The 27,157-nt window shown below is 52.4% G+C and overlaps 2 protein-coding genes across 2 annotated transcripts in view; both read right to left on the bottom strand.

Annotated features, from left to right (window-relative positions):
* Positions 1 to 1,666, bottom strand: part of DNAH9 (dynein axonemal heavy chain 9) — a 55,200-nt gene extending 53,534 nt beyond the window's left edge. Inside the window, exon 1 of the mRNA XM_075111673.1 lies at positions 1,357 to 1,666. The gene's annotated coding sequence lies outside the window, so the exon portion shown is untranslated. The remainder of the gene's footprint in view (positions 1 to 1,356) is intronic.
* A 1,546-nt stretch (positions 1,667 to 3,212) lies between these two features.
* On the bottom strand, positions 3,213 to 18,180 carry ELAC2 (elaC ribonuclease Z 2). The gene is made up of 24 exons (XM_075111016.1): positions 17,874 to 18,180; positions 17,674 to 17,724; positions 17,515 to 17,585; positions 16,768 to 16,832; positions 16,073 to 16,130; positions 15,510 to 15,578; positions 14,828 to 14,983; positions 14,277 to 14,335; positions 13,512 to 13,570; positions 13,352 to 13,424; positions 11,617 to 11,729; positions 10,877 to 10,975; positions 10,524 to 10,662; positions 10,360 to 10,445; positions 9,200 to 9,309; positions 8,303 to 8,399; positions 7,728 to 7,866; positions 7,034 to 7,072; positions 6,759 to 6,868; positions 6,185 to 6,284; positions 5,984 to 6,104; positions 5,708 to 5,786; positions 4,779 to 4,923; positions 3,213 to 4,081 (listed from the first exon to the last, which is right to left on the bottom strand). The coding sequence occupies exons 1-24, from the start codon at positions 18,155 to 18,157 to the stop codon at positions 3,839 to 3,841; spliced, it is 2,565 nt and encodes an 854-aa protein (XP_074967117.1). The 5' UTR covers positions 18,158 to 18,180; the 3' UTR covers positions 3,213 to 3,838.
* Between the last annotated feature and the right edge of the window lie 8,977 nt (positions 18,181 to 27,157).

Below are 27,157 nucleotides of genomic sequence, written 5' to 3'. Positions count from 1 at the left end.
TATTCCCGATGTCCCAAATAACCCACGGAGAGTTTGACACAAACTGTTTCTTTAACTGGTCAAATTCTTCTAAGATTGTCCTAAAAACCACTCATAAAAGACTCTTTGCAAGGAGTGCTCGCGCAGCGGGCAGGGCAGCGCAGGTCCCCAGCCTCAGGCGATTCGGGACCCTTTTCACCTTCACGCAGACCCACCTCCTGGCCCAGCACCACCACCCCGTTTTCCTCCAAGTGATGTTTGAGAGGAAAGTGGGACCGAACGCAGGCACGACCTGCTGCCTGCGGAAGCGCGGCATCTGCCTGCGCAGGCTGCAGGGAGAGGAGAGCCTGCAAACACGCAGTCAGGATGCACAACCCCAGCTGCTGAAGGTGGCCAGAGAACAGGATCTAACAGGATCTGCTAAAGTGTTCCTACCCCAACATCTCTGTGGAGTGGGTGGTGTTTACAATGTCCATCATACGCTGCCTGCCATCGGTTACAAACAAAACGGCGACGCAAAAACCACTGTTTGTGCAGCCTCACCAAGGCCACGGGGCTCATCAAACATCTCAGAACAAAAGCTCCCTGCGTTCATAACGTGTTACCCCACAGTCCCAAGATAGCCAGCTGGGCAGCCTGCTCTTGGGAGTCCAACCCATCGCTCACCGTCTTAATATACCAACAGCATCTCCAGAGCTTCTTAAATCAAGCAGGTCCCCTGCTTTCCCATTACAGCCTTGCTGCAGGGACTTCTGCAGGTCAGAGGCTGTCAGGAATGAATGGAGACAACACTGTGTGCCTTAGGCTACTAATGCGGGACAGGGAGAGCACTGGGACCTCTTGAAGATGCCTTTGGGAAAACATCAGCCCACCTGAGGTAACCAGGTGCTGAGCTACAGGAGGCTCCTTCTGAACACTGGGAAACACCTTTTCACTGTGAGGGTGACTGAGAACTCAGGGAGTTGCTTAGGGGGACTGTGGAGTCTCCATCCTTGGAGATACTTAGAGCACTCTGGACACAGTCCTGGGCAACCAGTGCTGGGCGGCCCTGCTCGACCAGGGAGCTGGGCAGGGTGACCCGCAGAGGTCCCTTCCAGCCCCGACACCTCTGCGACACAGATCAGTCCCACAGGACACCCTGTTAGACAGGCCCAGAGCTGATCCGATGGGGATTTGGGATGTTTAAACGAGTTCTAAAGACCCCCGTGGGCCCGGGGGTGCTGTGAAGGGCAGAGTTAAGGGTATGGGCACATCAGCAGAGACGGGAGGGGGGCCGAGGAGCCCGGTGGCGAGGACCCACATCCTCCCCGGGACCAGTGCGGGGGGCAGCGCCCGGCCCGGGGGCGGCCGCCGCCTCGGGGGCTGCCCGGGCCTTACCTCCTCCACCAGGGCGGCGAAGTGCCGCAGGGCATCGGCCGGCAGGTCCCCGCAGAGCAGCTCCCCGGGGCTGGCGCCGGGCGGCCGGAGGAAGAAGACGGCCTTGGGGCGGGCGGCGGCGGGCGGCGGGAGCGGCCCCAGCACCGGCTCCCCGGCAGGGCCGCGCCAGGCCAGGAGCGCCCGCCCCGCCGCCCCCGCCAGGAAGTCCCGCAGCGGCGGCCCCGCCGCCCAGCGCTCCCAGCGCTCCCAGTGCCCCGCCGGCACCCCCAGCGCCCGCGCCGCGCTCCGCCCCAGCCGCCCGCCGCCCCGCTCCGGCTCCGCCATCCGCGCCGGCCCGTGTTTGCGGGGAGGAGCCGCCGTCGCCCCGGGGACGCCGAGGGGCCGCCCCCGGGCTCCCGCCGGGAAGGCGAGGGCGGGCCCCGGCTCGGCGGGGAGCGGCGGCCGCCCCGCACCGGCCGCGGGCCGGGTTGTGCCTCGCGCCGGCGCCGCTCGGCGCCCCGGGAGCGGGTTCCCCGCCCCGGCTCAGGCAGCGCGGGTCCCCTGGGCACCGGGCCGGGCCCCTTCCCCGCACCGGGCACGGGCGAGCGCCTGGGAGCTGGAGCCTGTGCGCTACGGCCTCCCTGCGCGGCGGTGTTCGCACCTTATCGACGCCTGTGTGCGCAGAGGCGGTCATCGTTTTCTAACTAAAAGACCCTTCTTTACTTCTGTGAAATGACAGATTTGCTTCTCCGACAAGGGCTCCTGTGCAGGCCAGGGGCCGCCGGCCTCACCCCAGCCATAGCCATGCCCTCCCTGGAGGGCATATTCACACCTGCACCATAACACACACTTGCTCCATCTTCCCTCAGGTCCCCAGCTCTCCTTAGAAGCCCAGCTGTGTCCACAGCCCAGCTTCCTCTTCAGACAAGCATCATATTAAAGCACAGCTAATCAAAAAGATGCTTTGCTGCTAGTTTGTGTTTTCATTTTCCATCACCTTAAAATGAAGCCTTAAGTTGTTTCTAGGTGCTGGTATCATTGCAGAGCGGCGCTTGGGGGCCCAGTGCCTTCAAGTTGCCTCTGAAACCAAGCTCCTTATTTTAAACAGGGCAAAGCTCCCCCTCCTGCTTACCAACCCCCTCAGTAACTGCACGGGTCGAGAAGGAAGCAAAGCCGACCCACAGCCAGCCGCAAAAATGCTTCTTCCCTTAACCACAGACCTGCTGCGCCAGCTTTCCCATCCCCCCCAACCATGACTGGTGACAGAGGGTGCCAGAGCAGCGGCACAGGCTGCCCAGAGGGGCTGTGGGGTCCCTTCCCTGGAGACATTCACACCCCGCCTGGACGCAGCCCTGTGCCCCTGCTCTGGGGGTGCCTGTTCCAGCAGGGGGTGGGATGGGATGAGCTCCCGAGGGCCCTGCCAACCCCCACCCTTCTGGGATTCTGCAATTCTGTGAAATGGATGCCCAGGTGCCACCTATGCCCCTGGCTGTGGGGATGTGGGATGTAATCTCACTTCAGAAAGCACTAAGCAGATTCAGATTAAGAATATTTAAGACCCTGCCTTCTGTGATTTTGTGACTGGGATCTTCCAGAGGACATGCTGTTATCTGTTCTGGAGCCATTCAACAGCCCCCTCCAGCTGGTACCAGCTCAAACTGACAGAAGCAAAGCTCCTGCATGTCAGGTAGCAGAGGCAGACATAGTTTTGCTGGCACAAAACACAACCAGAACAGGCACGAGGATCCGGCACCGGGGTGAGATCTTGGTCTTTACACCAATGCTGTAAAGCTGCAGCAGCAGCCAACCGAGGTCATTCTCCAGCAATTCAGCTATTTGTCCTAAGTCCTCATTAGGAATCTAGACAAAACACAGCCTCTAGGACAATGCTGAGTGGTTTATTCAGATTCTAAATAAAGGCTTTGGAAAACTCATCTTATGGGGGGAAAAAAAAGCTGAGAAACCCAAAATAAAATGGGAACAGAGCAGCATTCATATCCCTAAATTAATCGGGTCCCATTTTATTGTGAAATTTCCTCCTATGAGCTGGCTTCTGATACCTCCTTACATTCCTCATAACCCAGAGACCTTATTCGCATTATTCTGGTGAATCCACAGCCCCTCGAGGGCTTCTCAAGCCAGATCTCCTGCAAAGGTCGCAATTGATAATGTAACAGCAGCAATAGATTCTAGGATAAAACCAAACATTAAAACAGTTCAGCAAGAAGAACTTTTGGCTAAAAGAGAAAAATGACACACGGACTGGCGAGGCCCGGGAACAGGAACTGGATGGGCAGGTAGTGTCGCCGCAAGGACTCGTGCTGCTAACAGCAGGCTTGGTGGCGTCACCCCATGGAGACCCACCGATGACCAAGCAAACCCAGACACTGACCAGCCCCTTTTTCCATGGTGCCTGCGGGCAGCCCTTGGCCCTGCACGCTCCCAAGGCCTGCGGAGAGCAAGGCACCTCTTACGGAGCAGAGCATTCCCAACCTTGTTTCTTTCAGTTTACTGTTTTAAGCTTCTTGTTTGGTAGTTCCTGATGGTTCTTGGCTTGTTTCCGTTTCTGGTACGGCGCTTCCTTGTTCTCGCCGTCAGCCAGGCTGTCCAAGGCTATAGCAGTCTCCTTCAGAAGGCGCATCTCCCGTTTCTCCTTCCGCTCCTCCATTTCTACTATGTCATCCGCAAACAAAGCCTTCAGAGGCGGGATCAGCTTGGGGATGGTTGGAAAGTCACCAAAACGTACCTGAAATACATCAGGTACAGGAACACCTGCATGAGAATTGCTTTCTGTTTTCCTTCTCCCCCATCTTTTGCCCGTTCAGAGGGCAGGGCACCACCTCTGCCTCTGTGCAGCCCCAGCACAGAGAAGCCCTGACCTCGCTGACGATTGTCAGCTGCATTTACACTAGCAGGCAGGTCATCATTTCTAACCCTACAGCAGCCAGCTCACAGATCCCATAGGCCAAGTTATTTACATTTTCTTTACATTGACAAGAAACAATGTGAACGCTCTGTAAGTTTTGACTGATTAGTGAGCTCTTCTCACTGCTACGACCTTGTTCAATCTACAGCAGCAGCTTTTGGTGCCTGGATGCCTTCTGCAGCACACCAATTGAGAAGGGAGTGGGAACAGAAGCAAAATCAGGTCTTCAGCTGGGAGTAGCACGCACAGAATAGAGGTGACACAAGGTAAGTACCCAGCGTGTTGAGACCTCTTTTCTCAAGAGCCATCAGCACCTGTCTCACTCTGTGCCACCCATCCTCCCCCACGCTGGTCATGTCTGCTGCCAGCAGCAAAAGGAGCTGGTGCAGAGAAGATTACTCTTCAGAAGGAGCTGGGGTATTGATACAACATTACAAGTGGAGAATAATTCATGAGCAGCCATCCCAAAGTAACACTGAAACCTTTCCCGCAGTCTGGCTCAAAGCTCCCGACTTACCCTCATGTGATCAAATGCAATGCCAACCTTCTCGCTGAAGTCTTCACTGAACAGCGGGATCTTGGCATATCTCTGACTGAAGTGATTGAGCATGATGAACTCTGCGTTCATCTTCATCCCAGTCTGAATCGCCTGGGAAGTCGTGCTGCAACAGGAACAGGGCACCACGTACCCCGGTCACACGCAGGCTGGCTAGCACTGCCCCTCTGATGGGGCAGGGCAGGCTGCTTTGCACCTAAGCACCTGAGGTCGCACCACACCAACAGCCAATGCTAGATACTAACGCTGGCTGGGCACTCGGCATTCCTGCTGCTTCAGGCACGCCCAGGCATCTCCTCCTCTGGCAACCTGCACTGGTGGTAAGTCTCTGACTTCCAAATGACTCAGAGGGCAGGGAAGCGCCTGTACTTTCTTGGAGCTCTACAGCTAAGACCTCCACAAACTGGGGACAGGGACTCAAATACTTGTCCCAGGGGTGCCAGCAAGTCCAGCTCTCTTGCACTGTAACTCACATGTCATTCTGAGAAGCTGCTCTCGGGTCTCTCCACTTTTGCTGGGGGCAGCGCTCAGCATCACTGGCTGCACACACAGTTTGAATTATGCAGTTAGCTGGTGGAGGGAGGGAATGACGACTCTTCTACCTCCTAAGCTTAGTCCTGAAAGGTCACCCAGCAGAGGACCTTCCCTTTGGGCTAGTCTATTTGTAGAGTTACTACTGTCCATTTAAAAAGCTTTCCCCATATCTCTCAGGGGACACCCAGAGGAGCTGTGAGAGTTACACAGCTGGTGCAGTGACACCATTTTTAGTGCTGAAGAGTTCTATGTGCGTCAGAACCATCTACAGGACTTGGGTCTTTCTCTACCAAGGACAAAGCCCAGCTCCGCATCTTCACCTTCCTAACAGCGAGAGGCAGCAGAACAAAGCCCACCTGTGCGTCTTCTCTATTGCTTCTTTTTCCATGCCATCTTCCAGCGTTGCTTCATGGATCAGCAGGGTAGCATTTTTCCCTGTGTAAATAATAATGTATTTAACCTTCAGTTGAATATAGACTAGTTCAGCTGCCTACAAGAACTCTCATTTCCCCCTTAGCCCCTCATTGTGTCGCAGGCATAGCACCAATAGTTTGGGGGAGCCCGCTTCAGATACCAACAGTTCGAGACCTTTGCCCAAGAGATTCTTCAAGCAGAGGGTTTTTGTCACCTACCCATTTGTACTAAGGCCATGCAGGGCATTGTGTCACCAGAATAGACTACTTTCCAGCCAGATTTGTGGATCATTGAACATGCAAAAGCATTTTTACAGTGCTGGACTTCACAAGTCTGAAACTAAACAAGGATACAAGCGTTAGACGTCACGTCCCCTCTTGACCCTCATAGCAACTGGACCTGCCAGCTCGTGAGCTTACCTCAGCCAAGTCGTAGTTCTCTAACAGAGAACTGACAAACCATTTGGCTTTAGGTTTGATGTTCTCACAGCCTTTCACAAGAGACTGGGAAGCAATCATTCTGTGAGGGAGGGGAGAAGAGAGAACTAAGGACAGCTGCAAAGTAAAACCTGATCTTATCTTTAAGCCGCCTATTTCTCCTATTCCCAGTTCAGCACCTTAAGACATTTTTGCGCACCCATCTGTTTCTCCCCCTGCTTTCACTATCCAGTGCCCCGTAACTCATCCAACCACTTCTTCCCCACTGTGAAATATTCTCTCTTCCAGGAATCTTTCTTCACTTGCCCAACTCCCCTCTCCTGAATTTGCTTAGAAAACTTACATGCAGGGAAGCCACATGTAAGCCTCTGTTAAGTAGCACAACCGAGTAACAAACCCGATCCTCCCCTTGGCAAACTGCACATCCTAATTCTGCACACAGTGGAAGGAGTCAGTCACCTTCAACAAAGGGGTGTGGGGAACAGATGACAGTAGTTTACCTTGAGTAAGGACCCAGCAAGGACATTTCTCCACATACCACACAGATGGTACTCACTTGATGTCTCCAAGAATCGATTCGCAGTGGTTGTGATACTCATGTAGCCAAGGCATGATCTGCTCAGGAGCTATCAGAAACAGAGGGCTGAAAGCCTGACCAAGGGCTGCCTGAAAAAGCAAAGGGGCGTGTGCGGGAAAAGTCAGTACTGGGTATACACCAGATCAGAAAGAAGAAATACCTAGGGAAATAACAGTGCTTTCCCACTACTCAGAAGTTCCCCTCCCCTCACTCTAAGGCAAGCTCAGGAGCAGTGAAACAACAACGCTACTTACAAAAGCTCTCCGCCTCTCCATCAGGATGTTCAACAAGCCCTGCCAAGGAAATATACAAGACAGCAAGCTGTAGTCAGAGATATCTGGGGTGTGAGTGGCAACAGTGCTACTGCAGCTCGCTGAGCTGCAGTTTTTGGAAAACCTACAGTCAGAAATCACTCATTACTGCTTTAGCAGTAACCGCAATGCACTGAGCCGCTGCAACTGCAACATGCTGCTTACACCCCCAAGCCGGTGGCCAGCAGCCCACAAGCCCCTCAGCCCTTCCCAGTGCTGCTGTGTCTGCTCCCAAAAAGGTAGAGAGCAGAAGGTCTCTGCCCAACATCTCAGACCCAGTGTGGTTTCCAGACACGACTGCAGACCAGCAAACAGCCTGCCCTGATCAGGCCCAGGCTAGAAGGGACCCACTGGTCCTTCTGCGACTCTTTATTGCAAAGCACTGAAGGAAGCTGGGTTGGACACTGCTTAAAAATTTCAACACTGGACGGTTCCAGCAAGTCTGCAGGAACCCCTAATGGGAAGGAAGAGGGGATTAGAAACACAGAAAGATTCGGTAGTGCCTGGGGAATGCACAGGGGAAGTGCAGCCCTAACAGCATGGCAGCCTACATTCATCAGCTGCAGCTACCTCTGAATCACACAGAGCAGAGCATGCCTGCACAGAACCCCTGCTCCTTCCAACACACCCAACCTACCGAGTGATGATCAGTGTGCATGTGAGACACAAACACAGCTACTATGTTACACAGCACTTGGTCAACTTGCTCTCCATAGTGGCGACAGAGCTGTCCAAATGTTCCTTCTCCACAATCCAAGAGCAGGGATCGGGTAGAGCTGGCAAGACAAGTGACAAAGACATTTAGCAGCTGCTGTATGAGCTCTGACCAGGCCCCATCAGGGAAAGGATCTTACAGGTTGGAAGGCAGAAAGCTCTCAGTGCTCTACACCTCTAAATGCTACTCCAGTCCTACTAGCCAAGGCTTTAGAAAGACTGTTGTGTTTGCATAGCTCTTTCTGGTCTTGTGTTGATGCTGAACACACCCTTGGGGCAGATGGTAAAATGAATTAAGACATTAAATGTTTGGCTTTACAAGTGGCTCTCAAGTCTTCCCTACCTACAGAGAGACAGGGGCCTGAAAGCAAAGTCCTACAGACTCCCCAACAGGGGCACTCTCCCTGTGTCATCAACACACTGGTCAAAACAGCCCTTGGGGAACACCCTCCTGAAACACCGGGCCTCTCCAAGCAGAAGCATGACGCTGGGATTTACCTGGTATTTACCAGCGTGGAACTGACATTTCGGATTTTCATTGGAATTGCAGATCCTGTTCCCAAGAACACAATTTCGGGATAAGCACTCACATTTCCTGGAGAAGACAGACATCAAGAATTTGTGTTATCCACATACTGCCCAGACAGACACCATTTAGTTCAACAGCCCAGTAACTCCAGAGTCTACATGTCCAGCCTGTTCATTTTTGCCTCCCTCAGCCTCTGGCTTTCCTACAGCAGCAAAGTTTCCAAGGGAAGACAGAAGACAGAACAAGCGCCACCAGGAAAACACCTCACAATGCATAACTGCATCTCCAAAGGCAGGCAGACAAGAACTCTGCTTATTGCCCACGACAGAGCTGGCCGTCCAACAGGGACGCGACTCCTGTTCTACAGGTGCCCCGACTCTCCCCAGAATCAGGATCCAAACAGTGAACGAGCAGTGCTGTGTTGTACCATGAAAGCCTCACCGCCAACGGGACAACCGAATTCAGAGGAAAGTGCACCACAGGGAGCCGGTTCTAGAGCAAGGCTGCTCCCAGACGCAGGACTTGCACTGTGGCTGCTATGCCAGCATTCAACACAAGCAGAGCTCTGGTCGGCTCAGAGAAACATCACATGAGTGCTTCGTCTCTAACTGCCCCCAACAGCGCTCAAACCCCAAACCCAGAAGATTTAGAAAACCAGAAGCACAGGACCACATAAATCCAACTGAAGTGAGCTAATCCAGTTTGTGCTAAGCCTGCCCTCTGCACAGCTCCGGGAGGACTTAAGACCACCTCTAAAGCAGCAGGAAAATTGCACATTCACAGCTTTGTCTGGGCTCTAAAGCAGTGGGTCACTGTGACCTCCTACTTCCCATTACACCGATCCAAGACGAGTTGCTGATCCTTACCTGGTACAGCAGACAGGCTTTCTTTGCACTCCTTCACACGAGTCTGGAAGTCTGGGAGATCCAAGGCTTCACTAACAAATGCATTGTAATCGCAAACAGTCACAGCATCTCTGAAAGAACAGGCCATGTATCAGGACGGGGCAGAGCCGGAACTGAAAAAAACAGCACTTTTCAGAGCAAAGTGCCAAATTAGTGTACCCAAACAGCCTTAGAACAAAGGGTCAAACACCCGTTCCAGGTTCCATTTTGAGGGGTGGGGGAAGATACATCCATGAGTGTGGTGCGTGCCAAAACGGCCTGGTTGGCCTGAGCCACGTCACAGAAATAATCATTCCACCAAACTGGAGAAGCTCCTGGAATAGCACTATGCTCCCCTGCGCTGACTGGATCCAGAGAGCTGCCAGACACTAGAGGGCACTGCAAGGCAGCGTGGAGTCTCCTGGAGAGGCAACGCCACCCAAAAGGGCTCCAGGCACCACTCCAAAGCATAAGGGACCTGTGTCCTGGTCCTGCATCAGAGCATGTGCAGTAAGTACTACAGGCCTTCAGACACCTTAAGCAGAGAAACTTAAACTCTTCCTGGCAGCTGGGTCCTCCTATTGTGCTCAACAGAGCCAGAAATCTGAGCCATGGTAGCCGGCATCCACTTGCACCACAGGGTCCCCTCCCCGTTGAGCAGCTTCACCTACCTGCCCACAAAGCAAGCACCATGGAGAAGCCTGCAACTGTTTAACCACCTGGGGCTTTCAGCGCTGATACCAGCTGAAGACCCAGAAAGCCTGATAAGACTTTTACCGGGCCCCCAGAAAGTCTCTCCCTGCCACAGCCACAGCCGGGTGCACAGCGTATGAGGTCAAAGCAGAGGACAGAGGAGCACATGAGGCTACAAGAGGGAGGGACAGAAACAACACTCCAAACCTATGGGCAGGTGGTGTTCTCAGTGGTTTGCTCACGCGTGTCCTACACCTTGTCTGAGATTTTCAGGGACAGGAACACACCCATCAAGCCACAGCTGACAGCTTGGCAGCTACCCCTTCGTGGCTGCCAGTAGGAATATGCAGAGGATGCCGACACACCGTCCTCCCTCAGCACAGACTCACACTGAGAAGCTGCTTCAAGCCAACACCCAAAAAACCAATAAGTCACAAATCCCCACCAACCTCTGCCACTCCTGTTGTGGTCTGAAGTGGTATTTCAAGAGGCACTCTCCTCGCACGATGGGCACGCTACACACAGCCTCTTCTTCCTACAGGGAGAAGAGTGACATTAAACATGTTCTTTGCTCAGGGGCATGAGGTACACAGGCAAGCAGGGCCTGGCCTACCTTGCTCTGGTAGGTGGTGAGCAGAGGGAAGATCTCTGGGTGGATGAGGTTCAGCTGAGTTTGGATCTTGTAGCTGCGTGGGTTGTGCACAGCAGAGGAGTTTTCATTGAGCACCAAGTGCTGAGTTCCAGGTCCAAATCTGTGAAAAGGACAATAAAATACACACCAGCTTCAGCCCCATGTTAGAGTTGGGCGTATGAGCACACCTGAGCCACTAGCTGAAATCTCACCTGAGCCAGCAGAGCCCTGCTGCCAGCCAACAGCTACTTCTAATCTGGGAAAAACATTTGTACCATAAGAACATGCTGCCCTCCAACAGCGACATGAAACCAAGTAATCAGATGATCACATACCTTTCCAGCCATTGCTGGTAGCGGCTGTCTTTAAGCACTGGCTCCGGAGTCATGTGAATAACCAAGGCCACCTGGTTCTCAGGAAGTCCCTCCTGGTACCTGGGGCACATTTAAATACAGAAAGAATACCTGTGCTTCTGTCCTCCATCACCTTGGCATCCCCTCCCCTCTCCCATTTGGTGCTACCGGAGATGCCCCGCCTGAGGCAGGCAGAGCACAGATCTTAAGAGCGCAGCCCAGGAGCTCCAGGCTCCACATCGTGGTCAGTACAAGGCTCAAGCTCATCATCTGCTGACACCTATGCTCTCCCCACCAGGGCAGTTCCTCTCCTTGAAGAGCAACCAACATCTGCAGGGTCTTTCAGAAGCCTAACGTGCTTCTGCACAAGCCCTACAGAGAGGTTACGTGCAGTCCAGGCTTCCACCGCACAGGGAAGCGGCAGTCTCTGCATCGCTCCCCGCAAGACACCAGTGCACATTTCCTTCTCTGGAGGTGCCTGAGGGAAGACAGGCCTGTCACAGTCACAGAACTCACATGCCCTACACAGGCCTGCCTTTCCTAAAAGGCCAAAAATAGCACCACCAGTCCTTTCCTGCATCTCTAGCTCTTTAACAGTGCCAAACAGCCCAGATCTCAGCCACAAGAACCAACACATCTAGAATAGAACAGGAGCTGCTCTTTGGCAAAGCTCAGCACAGATGTCTTCCCCAAAGACTCCAGGGGTTACCCAGCCCCGCTACCTTCGGAAGGTCTCGTTTTCACAGACAGCATCCACAAAGCCCTCGTGAGGGCACTCCAGCACAATGAACACTGGGCCAGGATCAGCAGGGGTGCACAGTTCTTCAGGAAAGAGCTGCAGGCAGATACACAAAGATCACACCACAATCAGGCTATACACGCAGTCCTTCTCGCACCTTTATGTCCGACTCTTTCAGTGGCTGTTCTACCAGCCAGCCCCAGCAGGCAGCTCCAAGCGGGCTGTCTCAGCAAACCCAGGCACTGCAGTTCTTGTTCCCTTTCTGCTCTCGTTACTCAGGTTTGCATTTTGCTGTTGTCATGCTTTTAGCTGGGATAGAGTTAATTTTCTTCACTGCAGTTGGCCCAGTGCTGTGCTTTGGACTTGGTATGAAAACAATGTTGACAACACACTGATGGTTTAGTTGTTGCTGGGCAGTGCTTGTACTAGCCAAGGGCTTTTCCAGCTTCCCGTGCTCTGCCAGGGGCACAAGCAGCCAGGAGGGGAGGGGGCACAGCCAAGAGAGCGGATTCAAACTGGCCAAAGGGATATTCCATATCATGTAACGTCATGCCCAGTATGTTACCTGGGAGGGGCTGGCCGGGGGAGGGAGGCAGCAATCGTGGCTCGGGTGCGGGCAGCATCGGTCGGCAGGTGATGAACAGTTGTGTCGTTTGTGTTTGGTTTTTTCCCCTTTTCATTATATTATCATTATTGTTATTATTATCATAATCATTATTATTATTTTATGTTAATTATTTAAACTGTTCTTATCTCAACCCACAAGTTTTTTTGTGCTTTTGCTCTTCCAATTCTCTCCCCCGTCCCACAGGTGTGGGGGCAGTGAGCGAGCGGCTGCGGGGTCCCGAGTTGCTGACTGGGGCTGAACCACGACAGCTATGTAACAACAAATCCTGGTCTCAAAGCAAAGCACAACCTAATGTAAGGAAGGGAATTTTAGCAGCTTCTAGGTTCCCACAGCAGATTCAGATGGTAGCAAAAGCGTGGCTAAGAAAATAAAGGCTTTGGGAAATTCTTATGACAAAGATAATTCTACCTCCCAGGTTAGGATCCTCAATTACAGGTCATCTGGACATGGCCAGAGCTGGCTCTGCCTCTCATTTCAGACTAGTGTTTGAGAGATTAAGACCCTGCCCACAGGAATCATTGAACTTCTTTTGTCTAAGAGGTGCAAGTAGAGCAAGAAGGGTAAGGAGGGTAAGGAACAGTAAGCTACACAGCCATTCAAACCCCAGATATAAAGCATGCAGGGATTAATTCCACTGGCTCACTCCTAGACCTGTAGCAGCTTTGGGAAGGGGAGATGAAGAAGCCTTGACAAATAGCAGACATACAGCCATACTCACAGATCAATTCACTTCAGGGCCTACTTCCCTAATCATACCCCTGCAACAGCCCCAGACATACTCCAAATAGGAGCCACATCCAGCAACAAGCTGAGGCTGGAACAGTGACCAGTCACCAACCAAAAGTAGACACTCAAAGCTCAAAAACAGCAAAACCCATGCCAACCTCTTAGCAGGGATGAGAGAGAACAGGCAGGCGCCCATCACCTACCCTTGCCTCAAGAATGGGTGTTAAAAAAGAACAGAAAAAAACACGTGTCCCAACACCTGTTGGCAGGCAAAACGTTCTGCACAAAATGACTGTCACCCTGGGAGCCCAGTAAAGGAGGGAGGATGGCAAAGCCACAGCAGAAAGCACAGATACCGTCTTACCTCTCTGCCTTCAAAAGTGATGCTCTCCCCATTTTTGAGAGCTGTAATTATGGGAAGAATGGCTGGAGTTCCCCTGAAAACAAGGCCGTAGAAATATTTAGCTTGCCAACACCAGCATGCCTGGTGTTGCCCATTCCCCAGGCTGGGATCTTGTACTCACACTGGCAGGCCCATCTCCTGAGCTTTAGCTGCTAGGAATTTTCCCTTCTTTGGGTGAATCTGAAAAGAGTTAAATAAAACAGAATTACCAGCCAAATAAAGAGGGCCAGGAAACAAGATCCACATACTTCCCGTTCAAGCATTTCCCCACAAGCCAAGGGATTTTTTTCTTTTCTTTTCAGTTCCACAGCCACTAGTTTAATCCACTCCCAAAAACCTTTTACTAGACTTTCTGGTTTCCAATATCACATTGTTGCTGCTGCTTCTTGCTCCCTTCTTTATCCAAGTAAGGACAGACTTCCCTACTGTAACCATTAAGAACAGAACCTCTATACTCTCAATTGCCTGCTCTGTAAAAAACACTTCTAAAAAAAGTCTCTAGTTTTTACACATTCCTACTCATGCTACAGTTACTCTGACCTTTGAAAAGTAGAATCACAAAATAGCTTCAAAGTCCTGCTTGAACATGCTATCTCCAATTAAATCTATTTAGAGAAATGAAATGTCCTAATGCCATTAGGAAGCATTTCTTTACCGAGAGGGCAGTCAGACGCTGGAATGAGTTTCCTAGAGAGGTGGTCGATGCCCCAAGCCTGTCAGTATTTAAGAGGCATTCAGACAATGACCTTAACAGCATGCTTTAACCTTTGGTCAGCCCTGAAGCAGTCTGGCAGTTGGTCTAGGTGGTCGTTGTAGGTCCTGCCCAGCTGAAATACTCTTATATTTTATTCTACATTGATTTAGACATGTTTGCGTCCAAGCTTACTTTACAAAGGAAAGCCATCACCAGATCGGGATGCCTGCCTGCACGCTTCTGTTCGTCACCTGTAGAAGAAAACAAAACCACTCAGAATCATCACAGACTCATTTTTCCTAAAGCCCAAATGTGTCAATGTTTGCTAAAGCATTAACAGGAACATCATCCTCCAGCCAGCGTGGAGCCTAGCAGCAAAATGTTACAAGCATCAGAGCAGTAGTTTCAGCTACAAGCAGCCAAGATAAAGCCCAAGACTGAAAAATAGTCAACCCTAATATCCACTCCTAATTAAATTACAAAGGCTGGAGCAGCCACTGCAGCCAGGGCAAACTACTACAGGGCCTAATCACACCCCAAGAAGGAATCACGTTCAATTTCTAGGCCTTATTAGAACTGCATCAACCTCCAAAGTACCAGAACTCATTCTGCTCCATGTAATCCTTCAGCTGAGCTTCTCTACAGACCTCACTTCCAGAGAGCAAAAGGCTCAGAGGACTAGTGAAATAAAGCCAAATTAAGGATATGCATTTAAGTTAAAAAGATCATTCCATTTTTTTCACCTGTTCTCTTTGGGCTTTCTTTTTCCTTGCCCTCCTCCAAGCTTTGCTGCGCAGCTCTTGGGGATCCAGGCCCTGTGTCCTTTTTAGGGCTGTTTCCACCTCGGGCTGATGCTCCAGGACTCTGAGGCAATGCATCTCCAGCAACTAGTGGCTTTCCTGTCCCAAATCCAATAAAACCAGACCAAGATCACTCAATCAAAAAGGACAGATAAGAAAAGCACGAGCAGCATTCCCTCTTCCATGACAGTCATGGTTAAATTGCACCAGAATCAGAACTCTTCCCCCGAGTCTGGCTTGCGCTTGCATACTCTAGTCACCCATTTCAGGAGCCACCTGTCACCCAAGTCCTTCGGATTCTCTCACAACTGCTAAACTCTGTCAAGTCTGTGCCTGTACTCTAACCATCACAGTTTCCAGCAGTAAGAAAACTCAGTCGGCTAAGAAAGCCGAATCCAGTCATGTTTCACTTGTCATTCTATACACCCACACCTAAAGAAACAAACCAAGGCCCTGACTCAGCAGATGTTGTTTCTTTGAAAGAGATTATTCTCCTGAGAAACACATGCAAATTAATAAACCTCTCCTTACTCAGGCTTGCAAAGAGAAGCTGCTCCTTTAACCACCTAAAGTGTGGTTACTGAACAAGTGCTCCTGCTGTCTGACTACAGTGTCACATGCTCACCTGTAAGAGGTATTTGGTAGACTGTCATCGTCTCATCCTTGTACTCAGGCTCTGTGTGCAACTGCACAGCTAGGAAGAAATCAGAAATCAGCATTAATATGTTCATAAGAAGAGATTCACACTCTACAAAAATTTAAATCAGGAAAATATATTTTCCCTTTCTTAAACAAAACCTGCTGAACGTCCTCCTTCCCTTTCTCTGCCCAACTGCAAAGATCAATGAATAATTAAAGTTCTTAAAAGCCCAGCACCCACAAACAGTAGCCCATGGTACCACAGTAAGCAAGGTGACAAGCCTCTACGGTGGTTTAAAACCGAACACTGTGTTGCAGCCAGGCAGCCGCCCACCAGGAACAGAGCTGGTAACACTGTTTTTCTTCCAGGCCGCTCTTGGGGTGGAGTTGAACAGCGTATCAGATCAAAACAAATGTTTAACACTTTCTCTGAGTGGAGCAAAACCGGAGGCATTTATTCTGAAGGTGTTACCATTCAATGCAACCTTGGCTACAGCTGAAACAAAAAGTTACAAGTCCACGTAAGCCACAGGTCACTGAACTACATACCTAAATCCATCCTTTTTAGGGGCCCAGGGAAGAGTCGAATTGCTTTCAAGTAGTTTTGCTGGAAGAGAGACAGCGTGTCAGGAGGGCACGCCCCAGCAGTGCAGCTACAAGCACTGCTTTCAGTGGAGTGGAAGGCTCAACGCCCAGGGGCAAACACTGGCAGCCACAGCCCGCCGGGAAGCACTGGGCCTGTGTCCCACCTCCCGTGGGCGTTACTCACTTAGAGAGAGGAAAATAAAGAACCGCTCTCCCCATCCCTTCCATCAATATAATTAGTCAGCAGATATTGCAAGGAAATACAATAATGCTGAGGACTGGAAATTTTCAGCCTAGACACCTCATTAGGCTGGCAAGAACCACGTTAAAGCAGATCAGAAATCAAGTTTCTATTAAAAGAAAATGGGGAGTGAGCAGACAGGAGAACAACGGATGACCTTCTTCCAAAACATAATTTACCAGAATATTAGCTGACAAGACAGTTTTAAGCAGCTGTCTGACGCTGTCCTGTGTGTAACTGGAGAGATCTGCTTTTTAAAGCCAGCCCTTCCAGCAGAACCTTGGGGCTAGCATTAACTCAGACCAGCATTTTATACCTGTACGAGGATTCACTCCTTTGACACCAGCTCCCCCAATTCCAAGGTAAGCTTTAACACTTGAAGGGTTCCCTCCCCCTTCAGCAAGCTTCCCCTACTTACCAGCTTTGGCGGCCCTAGGAAAACACATCTTTGAAGTCCCATGGCCTTTAATGTGAGAATCATACCTAAAAGAAAGCAGAGAAACAGCTTTATCACAGCCCCACTGACTGCTGGCAGGTCACATGAGGAAGATCCCTCTCAGCACCGAGGAGCACTGGGCCTCTCCAGGAAGGCCAGAGCTGAACTTGGATCCAAATTCCATTTTGCCTCAGCTTTGTGGCAGTTTCAACAAGGCACTTATCTCCACAGATAAAAAACAGACTGTTAATATCCTCCTTTCTTGGAGATTTCCAGAATTTTAATGGACAAGTTCCCAAGCGATCTGTTCTAATCTCATCCCCCTTTGAGGGCAGGGGTGTGCCACAAACCTCTGCAGGTCCCTTTGAACTCAAATTATTCTGACACATGAACACCTCCCTGCTGGCAACACAACGCTGGTTAACACTGGTAATGCCTTCTACTCTAGAAGATTTCAGGAGGACAAAGCCATGCGGGCTGGGAGGCAGTGCCTCTCCCGCCACGTGCTCGCATGCATCGTCGCAGAGACCACATTGCAGCTGGAAGCACCGCAGAGCCCCAGGTGCACCCCAGGAGCTCCAACAGCGCTTCTCGTCTCCCGAGAGCCGAGACCCCACGCTCCACCCGCCGGGCACCCTGCAAAGCGGCCACCTCTGGGACCGCTGCTGCCTGCGGCCAGGCCGGCGAGAGGACCCGGCTGCAGCGGGGCGCCGGCCGCCCCCCACTCACCTGGCAGCCCGCCGACGTTGGCCCAGGCCACCCGGCTGAGGAAGATGCTGTCCAGGTGGGAGATCTTCAGCCTGAGGGGCGAGACGGGGGCGGCCGAGAGTGAGCAGGGCCGGGCACAGCCCCGGGGCTGCCCCCCTCGCCCCGGCTGCCCCCACTTACTTGTGCTCCTGCATGGCGCGCTGCGTGCCCTCGCCGCAGTTGAAGAGATACCTGAGGGGGAACGGGCGTCACGGCAGGCCCGGCGGGGCGCACCGGCACGGCCCCATCCCACGACCCCAGAACAGCCCAAATCCCTGTCCCCCGGCCCCAGCACAGCGCAAACGCCGACCCCCCGGCCCCGACCCTCGCCCCGGCCTCACCGGTTGAACTCAGAGAACACGTAGACGGCGGCGCCCGCGTCGCGGCCCCCGGCCGCCACCACCTGCACGTACACGGTGTTGGGCCCCGCCAGGCCCGTGCCCGCGCTCCGCCGCCGCTCGCGCGCCCACACGTGCCGCGGCACATCCTTGGGGCGCCGCGCGGGCCGCACCGCCGCGGAGCGATCGGACATGGCGGCGGCCACCGTCCCGGGGCCGGCCCTGCCCGCCAGGAGCCGCCGCGCGAGACCGAGCGCTGCCGGCAGCGCCCGCGCCGAGGCCCACATCCGCGCACCTCCCCCGCCCGCCCCCGGCGACGCCCGGCCAATAGGCACGCAGCGGCTTCAGCGGCTCCCCTCGCCATGTGATGCGGGAGAGCCAATGAGAAACGAGAAGACGCGCCAGCCCACCCGGCCTTGAGGGGCCGTTCCCGGACCCTGCTCGGCCACCGTCCTCTATTCACGTGACCATCTTTACCCAATCGGAACTTCTCTGCCTCTCAGTACGCTAAGGGGCGGGGCTTGACGGCGCCTCGTGGGAGGCTGCCAACGCGGGGCATGACAACCGGACTGCCTAGCAACGGGGGCGCCTGGCAACGGGGGAGGCTGGCAATCCGGTAGCCTACAATGCGGGTGCCTGGCAATGCACGAGCCTGGCAACGCGGGAAAATACAATGCGGGAGCTTGGCAACGTGGGGGCCTGGCAACGGGAGTGCCTGGCAACACAGGATCCTAGCAACAGAGGTGCCTAGCAAGGCGCAAGCCTACAACGCGGTTGCCTGGCAATGGCCGTACCCGGCAACGCAGGTTCCCAGCAACGTGGGTGCCTATAAAGGGGGAGCCTGGCAATGCGTGAGCCTACAACGCGGGTGCCTGGTGACACCGGAGCCTGGCACCCCCCGCCCCAGCGGCCTCACCGTGCCCTCCCGCGGTGCTGGCGCAGCCCCAGGGCCGCGCCGGGGCCTGGCCTGACCCCGCTGCAGCTCGTACGGCGCCGGCTGCCGTGCCGGGGCCTGCCGGGCGCAGCCGGGGCCTGCGGGGCTGGGCCAGGCCGGGCTGGGGGCCGGGTGAGGCGCGGTGGGTGCGCTGCGCGTGCGAGGAGGCGGAGGCTGTGGAGCAGCCGGGGCCGGGCCCGGCGCGGGGCGTCGGGCGGCGCCCGCGGGCGGGGGGACGCGGGGGGCGGCGCTGGGCAGGCACCCGGCGGGGCCGTGCGGTCCCGCCCCTCGGCGGTTGTCCGGGGCGGGCCGGATAGCACCCTCAGCAGCCTGCCTTGCCCTCGGAGCTTTGAGCAGGAGGTTGGCCCTGCCGAGGTCCCTCCGCACCCAGATCACCCCGGGGCTCTCCGGTCCCCTCTTCACCGTTTCCCCGTTGCTCACAAGCTCGCCGTCCATACGAGCCTTGTTCAGGGCCTGTTTACAAATACTAGATTCTCCAGGCCACAGCTCTGTTTATTTTTGAGCCCTCTAAATCCACTCTGAGTTCTCTTGGGCTTTCTGTTTGCTTCAAAAAGAACCACTAAATTTTACTGTAACCAGAGCACCCCAACATAAACAAACCTAATCATCAATATCCCTTTTCTTCCTTACTTCCGAAGGCAAACCTTATCTTTTTCAGCTCTGTGCTCTCCAAACACTGTCTGCCTTTATTCTTAGTGCCAATGCTCTTCCCTTTCTTTTCCAGTGATCCAAGCAAGCACTTTGAGCGGGGACCTGTCCAAACCTCCAGATCTTGCCACAGCTGTTTACAGTTGTTATGTCAGTATTTCTTCAAATCCATAGCTCCCCCACGGTCTCTCCTACTGACTCTCATCTCTTCACACAATCGCTCAAATTAGCGTGGCATTTTCCCCCTGGTTTTCCCCACCTCCGCATGAAAATAAAAGGTTTGTTCCTTTGAATGGCAAACTCTTTGTTCACACACATTTTACACGTTACAGTCCCACGCTCACAGCGCTTGGCTCTGCTTCTTGTAGCCACACAGGAAGGGAAACGTTAGTTTGGAACTTAAATTGCTTCCCAATAAATGTTGAAGTTTCCTAAAGGTGAGTGCTCTATCTGTGCATGCCTGCCCCGCTGCTGTGTCGTTTCTTCCTGTGTCGATGATATTCTGCTCAGGTGAATAATTAGAAAGTATAAAAATACCTTTTCTTGTGCTTAATGCATTTTTTATACACCTTTAGGAGCACAAAAGCTATTTTAGGGCTCTGACCAGCTGGCATGGGGTTTCCAGCCAATGTTTCTTTAGCTGATGAAATAACTGAGGTGGTGCGTGGTATTTTTCATCAGATGAATCCTGGCGATTTTATGCAACCTTGCTGGCTTGGTTTTGTGTGCACAGGCCAGTATTCAGAGCTGTGACTTCACTAAAATGTGACTTCACTAAAGTGTCAAAATTGCCTGTAATATCTCAATATTCTTAGGAAGATTTCACAGGAAGTAAATACAAAACTCTGAATCTGATCTGAGGTTCATACTAATGAAAGCGCAGGACTGTCCTTTGCCGTTTCAGCTGTGGTGTTGTCTGGGCAGATCACATTCTGGGGAGGAATTTCAAAGACTGGTCCATGGTTCAGGAGGAAAAGTCTTTTATTTTACAGTTTTGGTCCCTGTTTTGGATGAGAGGTCCTAGCCTAACAGGTTTGCTGGTGGAGAAGTAGGGACATCCCAGAGTGTAGTCCCTCTGGTACTTATGAAGTGAATGACTCACACATTTTGTCAGCTTAATTCTTGCTGTGATTCAGATTTTCTTGGAAAACTATCTTTTTTTCTCATAGATAGGGTGCTTTGATCTTGGTTTCAAGTTTTCAGCACGTCCTTGTAGGAGTTTGGAGTAGTTCTCTTTCTCAGAAATTCTGGATGTTAAAGTCATCTGGAGTAACAGTTGTGGTCTGTTGGTGCACATTTTGGGAGCACAGAGGCAGTGAGCTTTGCCTGGGTTGTGACAAGGAATCGCCCAGAGGCGTTGATGCTGCAGACAACACCCCTGTATTTCTCAAAACCACTTCTGTAGTGCTACCGGCACTGGCTGAAAGTGGCTCATGTCCCTTGCATGCAGGAGGTCCTGTTCTGAAACAGGGCTCGGGTCCCTGCAAGGCAGGCTGCCTGGCAGTGCTGGTGTGCGCTGGCTGCGGAGGGCGTCAGGAGCACATCCAGCAGCACGCTGCTGTTTGACACCGCTGTAGGGACGAGCGGCATCCATCAGAGGTGCCTGGTAAGGGGGCAAGGGCTTGCTCTGTGCTCTAACTGAGGCTACAGAGATCAAAACCTGCCCCCTGACCAGGGAAAGCCCAAGGTGGTTTGCAGCCTCCTCTCTGTGTGTTCTTTCGGCACTCCTCATGCCCGTGTGCTCTGCACAAGGCATGTGGCCTGTCCCCATGTCGTCCTTAACCCCCTCCTGCGTGCAGTGCCGGCGCTGATACAGGCTGCCTGCAAGCGACTGCTGGTGAGCTGGGAAGCCGCGGTCAGTCTGAACTCCTGCCAGCCCGGGGAGGGGTGTGAAGCAGCCTACTGCTCCGGGAGCAAGTGGGGCTCCTGGAACAGGTCTCCCAACCCTTTGATAATAAATGCTAAATTACAGTCTAATTTCCCCCAAATGCCTCATCTTTCCAGCTTGCGAAGTTCACATGCAGTAATCAGCCCCAGCTTGAAGAGTCATTATAAAATCAGTGCTGCCTCAGGGCTGCAAGGAAATGCACCCCATCTGGCCCATTAATACTTAAATAACACACAGTAATGCAGAGTTTGGTTAACTAATTCGGCTGGAGCGATAACATCAGCCACGCCACAAGAGAGATTTAAAAGTAATATCCCGGCAGATACCATGAACAGACAAGGGAGCATGTTTATCTCTGAGACTTTCCCCAAGATGATACTGATGCTTCAGTTTGTTTGCTAACAGAGACTGTATATTACACTGATTATCCATTATCCCCTATAGTCCGGAGTTTCATTAGAAGAGCAGGTTTATATGTAGATTAAAGACGGCACAGGACAATATGAAGAATTTAGGTAGGTCAGTGGCCCTGAGTAGGCTTCTTGTGAAATTTGTTCCTTGTAAAGATAACCTGTCTGGCCAAGATAAGAAGCAAAGTTAGTGGAAAATAGAAGACCTTGAGGGCAAAGCAATAACCACGATGTAATGGTCTCAGGCAAGGAGATCCTCCCAGAGACTCCAGGGAGCAGAGAGGGCACTCTGAGGGACAGGTCTGTCCTGCGTCACGAAGCTGTGACTGCAAGAGCCTGCTCATGGCTGCCCAGAGATGGAGATGTCACCCCGCAGCAGGAGGCACTGGGAGATGAGGGGTGCTGTTGAGCACGCAGCTGGAAGGGTTCGTAGCCAGGGCTCAGCACATATGCCCTCTGTACTGAACTGGTATCACGTTGCAGAGCACATTCAGGTCCCAGTCTTTGCCCTTCAGGTGCTTCAAGGCCTGGCCCAGGACAGGAGAGGACTCTGCTGCTCAGGACTGAAAACGATGGTCAGGAGCATCACATCAACAGCGCGATGGACTTCCCTGCAGGGCACAGCATTACCTTCGGCATTGGCACTCCAGGATGAGGCTGTCCCAGATCCCCTTTGCCACTGCCCTTTGGGCCAGCCACCCTCCTGCCCACCCTGCCAGCACCTCAGAGGCAAGTCCAGCTCTTGTAAACTGCACAAAATCAAATCCCAAATGGATTGGTGTCTGGAACACAAGCTGAAGGCACGGCAGGGGTGATCTGCTCCACAGCTGAGTGGAGTCTGACACAGCTGGTGTAGACTGGGGTAGAATCTCCTTGGCAGGCCGTAGAGTTAGGGTCAAAAGCTGAGGCCATTCTGGGTTCAGATGGAGGCTTTTTCACTAGTGATGCTCCAGTGAGTTTATCTTATATGCCTTCTGCCCCAGTCAGTGCAGAAGTCAGCATGGGTCTGACACTCCTGAGATGGCTGTGGGCCAAGCAGGGTGTTTGCTCTAAACGTTGCATTTCTTCTTCTGCACTGGATGTTGGATTAATGTTAATGAGAGCTTGGGGATGGGCTGGTGTTTCGCAGCACCGGATTACAAAGAAATGTTTTCTTCTTTCTCTGTGGAGTCCGGTTCAGATGAGCAGGAGACTCAGTGAAAGGCATCCAGAGCTTGTTCAGCTCCTGCTGCTCCTTGGCTGACTCCACAGCAGCAAATGCATGGCCATGGCTGAGCTCAACCCTACTGAGCCACGGAGCAGATGATGCACAAAAAGGCAGTGTCAGCAGGGAGCCCAGGACACACCTGTGCGAGCAGGGGGTGCACACAGGCGTTGGTTTGGCTGGCCAGTACTCTAAGCCCTCTTGGATATCTTGTTACTTCATCCCATTCCCCTTCCCTCCTCTGTCACTACACAAACTGTCCAGCCATCCATTACCCACATCACTGCATTCAGCCTTCTGTTTCACTGCAGAGCTTGTAGCTGTTCAGCAACTTATGTTTTCACACCAGCCCAGCATGTCCTTGGAACATGTAAAACATCATCATGTCCTACAAAACTGGCATAATTTCCTCATCTAGAATGCAAGCAAGGGAGTCCAGAGTGACATTCACCTTCTTGCCAGTTTGGATCATAAAATTACTATTACTTTTTAAAAAGGATGTGATTTTTCCCCTAGAATAGCCTTAGGTAGCCCAAGGTGAGCCTGCAGTTTTACCTCCTATTTGTCTCCACACATTAGTTACCCACAGGTAAAGGAGCTCTCCTTTTTCAGCAGTGAAAGCCATGCTGTAGGAGCCTGTAACTTACATGGATGAGGAGCTTTGCCACCTGTCAAGACTGCAGTGGCGCTGGCCAGGAAAATGGGGTGCTTGAGCCAGAAACTGCAGAAGCCTGTGGCTTGATATCGGTGAGTGAGCCAGGATGCAGTGCTGCGGCGAGCGTGTCGTGTGCCCAGCACATGGGAAGGCCGGCTGTGCCAAGCAGAGGCTTCCCTGATGCACCAGGGCTGGGACCACGCTTGCCTGGTGTCATGAGCACTGGTGCGTGGATGATGCTGATGGGAGAGCAATGGAGGAAACTGGAAATGCACCAGGAGCTCATGCTTATGTCCCTAAGCCTTTCCTGCTGTTACAGGGTCCATGCTTGTATTTGATGAGACAACTGTCTGGTCTGGGGACCTTGTTTGGTGTCTTACTTCTCAGGGTCTGCCCTCCAGACGGGTGATCCAGTAATCCGTCTGCTCTCTCCTAGCTGGCATCCACCCTCCAGTCCCCAGCGTGCACCTTGGAGGGGCATTCAAAGCGCCGAGATCATTCCCCAGGGTTGTTCCATGTTCACACTGCTGATAGCAGAAGTGTGGACACAAGGTTCCTCATCCTCTCTGCTTTTCCCATGCCCTTGCCCTCACCACCATGGGCAAGACCTCACCTGCAAGGCAGTTGCAAAGCAGAAGCATTCTCAGTGCTCCGTGATCTGTGCTACCCACCTGTGTGCTGCGTTCACGTCTTGCACACATAGAGACGCAGCCGAAAGGCCAGCGTGCCTCATCCAGGTCTTACCAAAATTAAGATCAAGAAGCAACTTGATTTTTTGCATGCGTATCTTCGGAGAGAGAAGAACCCAAGTACTAATGGGCCTTTAATGTGGTATGCGTAGCATTAGCCACTACCCAGCAGAGAGCAGGAGCATCTAGCTGCTTCTATCCAAATAGTTATAAATAAAACCTGGAGCACGGGGGATGCAGGGAAACCAGCCATGGTACAGAGGCCTCTAGGCACTAGCTGCACTCTCTGACTGTGCCAACACAGGGATGCATGGAGCCTGAGCTCGATTTAGCTCTTCCCCCGCTGCTCTGGGGTAGAAGCAGCACTGCACTGCAGGGTATTAGTTTGCTGATGATGCCCAGTATGGCTCTTCAGCCAACAGCAAACTCTGCCTGGGCTATAACCAGGGGACTACAGAAGTATTTGCAAAAGGGAAAAAAATCCACAGAGAAAAGGCACAGACCAAGACACGTGCGCTTGGTGCAGTTAATGACCCATGGACTGCCACATCTGGGTGGCAGCAGCAGCCTGCCTTGTGTTTGCTTTCCACAGGGAAGCCCGCCCTGGTTATCCCTGGCACCTTGTGATACAGACAAGGCTGGAGCCTCCCCAGAGAAATGCTCTTCTCTGCCTACATCCTGAGAAAGTGCCGATGCGCCATGAAGAGACTTTCCACGTGATAGTGAACAGAAAAGGGATGACACTAGAGTTGCTAACACCATCCTTAGAGCAAACTGTCTGCTCACACAATTTCATCTGGCTCCCAGAAGGGGCTGATATTATTCAATTATGCCTAAATCTTCTCCTTGGACAACCCTTGACAGGGAATTACATGTGAGCAAAGGTTCCTGAGTGATCCTTGCTCCCTGTAGGACTCCCTTCCAAACAGTGAGAGTAAAAATCCCCAAATCACATGAGGTGCGTTGTGGTGAGCCTGCAAAATGTGTTGCACAGGGTGATGGGGCAGCAGGGTCCCACAAAGGGTCCCCTCTTGCTCGGCGTTGCAACACACAGGATCAAAAGCTCAGAGGGTTTCTTTTAAATCCTGCTGAATTTGGCTTTGCAGAACCACAGAGGTGGGTTTTACCAGCAGGCCTGTTGTCTCTGAGTGATATAGTAAGTGCAGTTATCAAGGACATCAAGTAATCAAGAACAGACTTCCAACGAATCCAGGAGAAATCAATTTGACAATGCTCATTTTGCCATAAATATGGTATTTGAATGGAGGTAATTGGTAGGATTACCCCAGGAAGTGAACTTCCAGGTGGTTTATCCCTCAGATTAGCGGCATTTCACTGAAAAAGTCTTGTTTCTCACCAACAACTAACGACAATACTTGCTAGAGGAGTGGGGAGATTCTCACAAGGTGGCACAGGACATCACAGGGACTGCCTTAGTGGTAAAACCTTCAAAAAGTCAGAAAATAAAAAGGCAAAAGTACAGGCGACTGATGGGGAAAGAGAAACAAATTCCTTGGGCTACAGAAATACTTGAATTTAGAACAATTCCAGGGAGCGAACAGCAAGGTGTAACCTGGGGAACTTCATTAACAAAAAGAGTTTACGTTTCTTATTTGTAATCTCACCCAGACCCGCAGGTCCTATTTCTGCCAGAAGAGCAGCTGTGTGGGTATGTCTGACCCCCTGCAGAGGCAAATCTCTCTCCCAGTCGCCCTGTCGGGGGGATATTACTTTCTGCTCTTTCAATAAGAGGAAAGCAATCACTCCGCACACAGCTGCAGGGGCGCTTGATTATTTTTAGTTCTGGCTGTCAAAGTATAAATTAAATCAGTTCCTGTTGTTTTGAGAAGGAACAGGGTCCTTCTCCCTGTAATTTACTCTTTGTCCTCTGCCCATGGCAGATGAAAACCCAGCCAGCATCATATAGCTGAATTTGTCACTGGTTTTAGGTGAGTTAAATAAGCAGGAATACAAACGGCTTCCCCTTCTGCAGTGGGAGATGGGGCAGTTGAGATGTATAAATGGCCTCAGCCTTGGCCTCACTGGACCCTCCTCCTCTCTCCTCCTTGCTCCTTGCAGACTTTGGGCCTGATTTGTACCAGCCTTGGTAGCCATAGAGCCCCTTGCTGTGCAGCCCATCACTCTTGGGCTGCTCTTGGGCTCCACGTGCCCAGATCCAGCCGTTCCTTCATTAGCTTTTCCCCTGACAGCTGCAGGATGTGGCAAATTGCAAGCACGCAGAGAACAGCCTGTGCGTCCGATTTAGGAGGATTTATTCCTGTGTCCTGCTTTTCTTTCCCAGGACATGTCTGTACTTCTTACTGCCTGACCCAGGAGGTTGCTATTGCCCCACAATAGCAGTCATCTGGTGACCACACTGTGCACAGCCAGCACTGTGCCTACGTGGCTAGCTTCCAGCCCCACGACCAATCCTTGGCAAAGCGAAGCCAATCTGAGGGGTCCCTCAGGGCCAAGTTTCAAGCAGCCAGTAAGGCTCAGGGTGCTTCTGAGACCAAAGGAGAGCTGGAGGTGGTGTGGAGAAACCTCCCACCCTCGTGGGCAGGGGGACTGCCTGATCCGCCCAAGGACGGCCAGAAGGCTTCACGCACAGCATGGTCTCACAGACCAGACTGATGGCCGGCCACAGCACTGCCATCGCCACCGGTGTGATGATGGGAACAGGCTACTCGCTGTTTTGGGAGACTGTCTTAAGACTCGATCTGTGTGCTCTTAAATGCCAAGAGTCAGGAAAGCCCAGGCTGCGCTCCCAGAGCTTTCTGCAACATCCAGGCGCTTCTGCCTCCAAGGGCCAGGTCAAACCTGGAGCACTGGGACTTC

The sequence above is a fragment of the Phalacrocorax aristotelis genome, chromosome 16, assembly GCF_949628215.1.
Source record: "Phalacrocorax aristotelis chromosome 16, bGulAri2.1, whole genome shotgun sequence".
Taxonomy (NCBI): Eukaryota; Metazoa; Chordata; class Aves; order Suliformes; family Phalacrocoracidae; genus Phalacrocorax; species Phalacrocorax aristotelis.
The sequence above is the reverse complement of the archived record's forward strand: the minus strand, read 5'-3'. Positions and strand labels throughout refer to the sequence as shown.

Excerpts from the sequence above, each read along its gene's own strand:
- ELAC2 (XM_075111016.1), bottom strand. The coding sequence starts at position 18,157 with ATGTGGGCCTCGGCGCGGGCGCTGCCGGCAGCGCTCGGTCTCGCGCGG. Across the intron at positions 6,285-6,758 it reads TCGATTCTTGGAGACATCAA|AATGATTGCTTCCCAGTCTC; the intron begins GTGAGTACCATC and ends CCTCCCTCACAG. Across the intron at positions 4,924-5,707 it reads GCAATAGAGAAGACGCACAG|CACGACTTCCCAGGCGATTC; the intron begins GTGGGCTTTGTT and ends TTCCTGTTGCAG.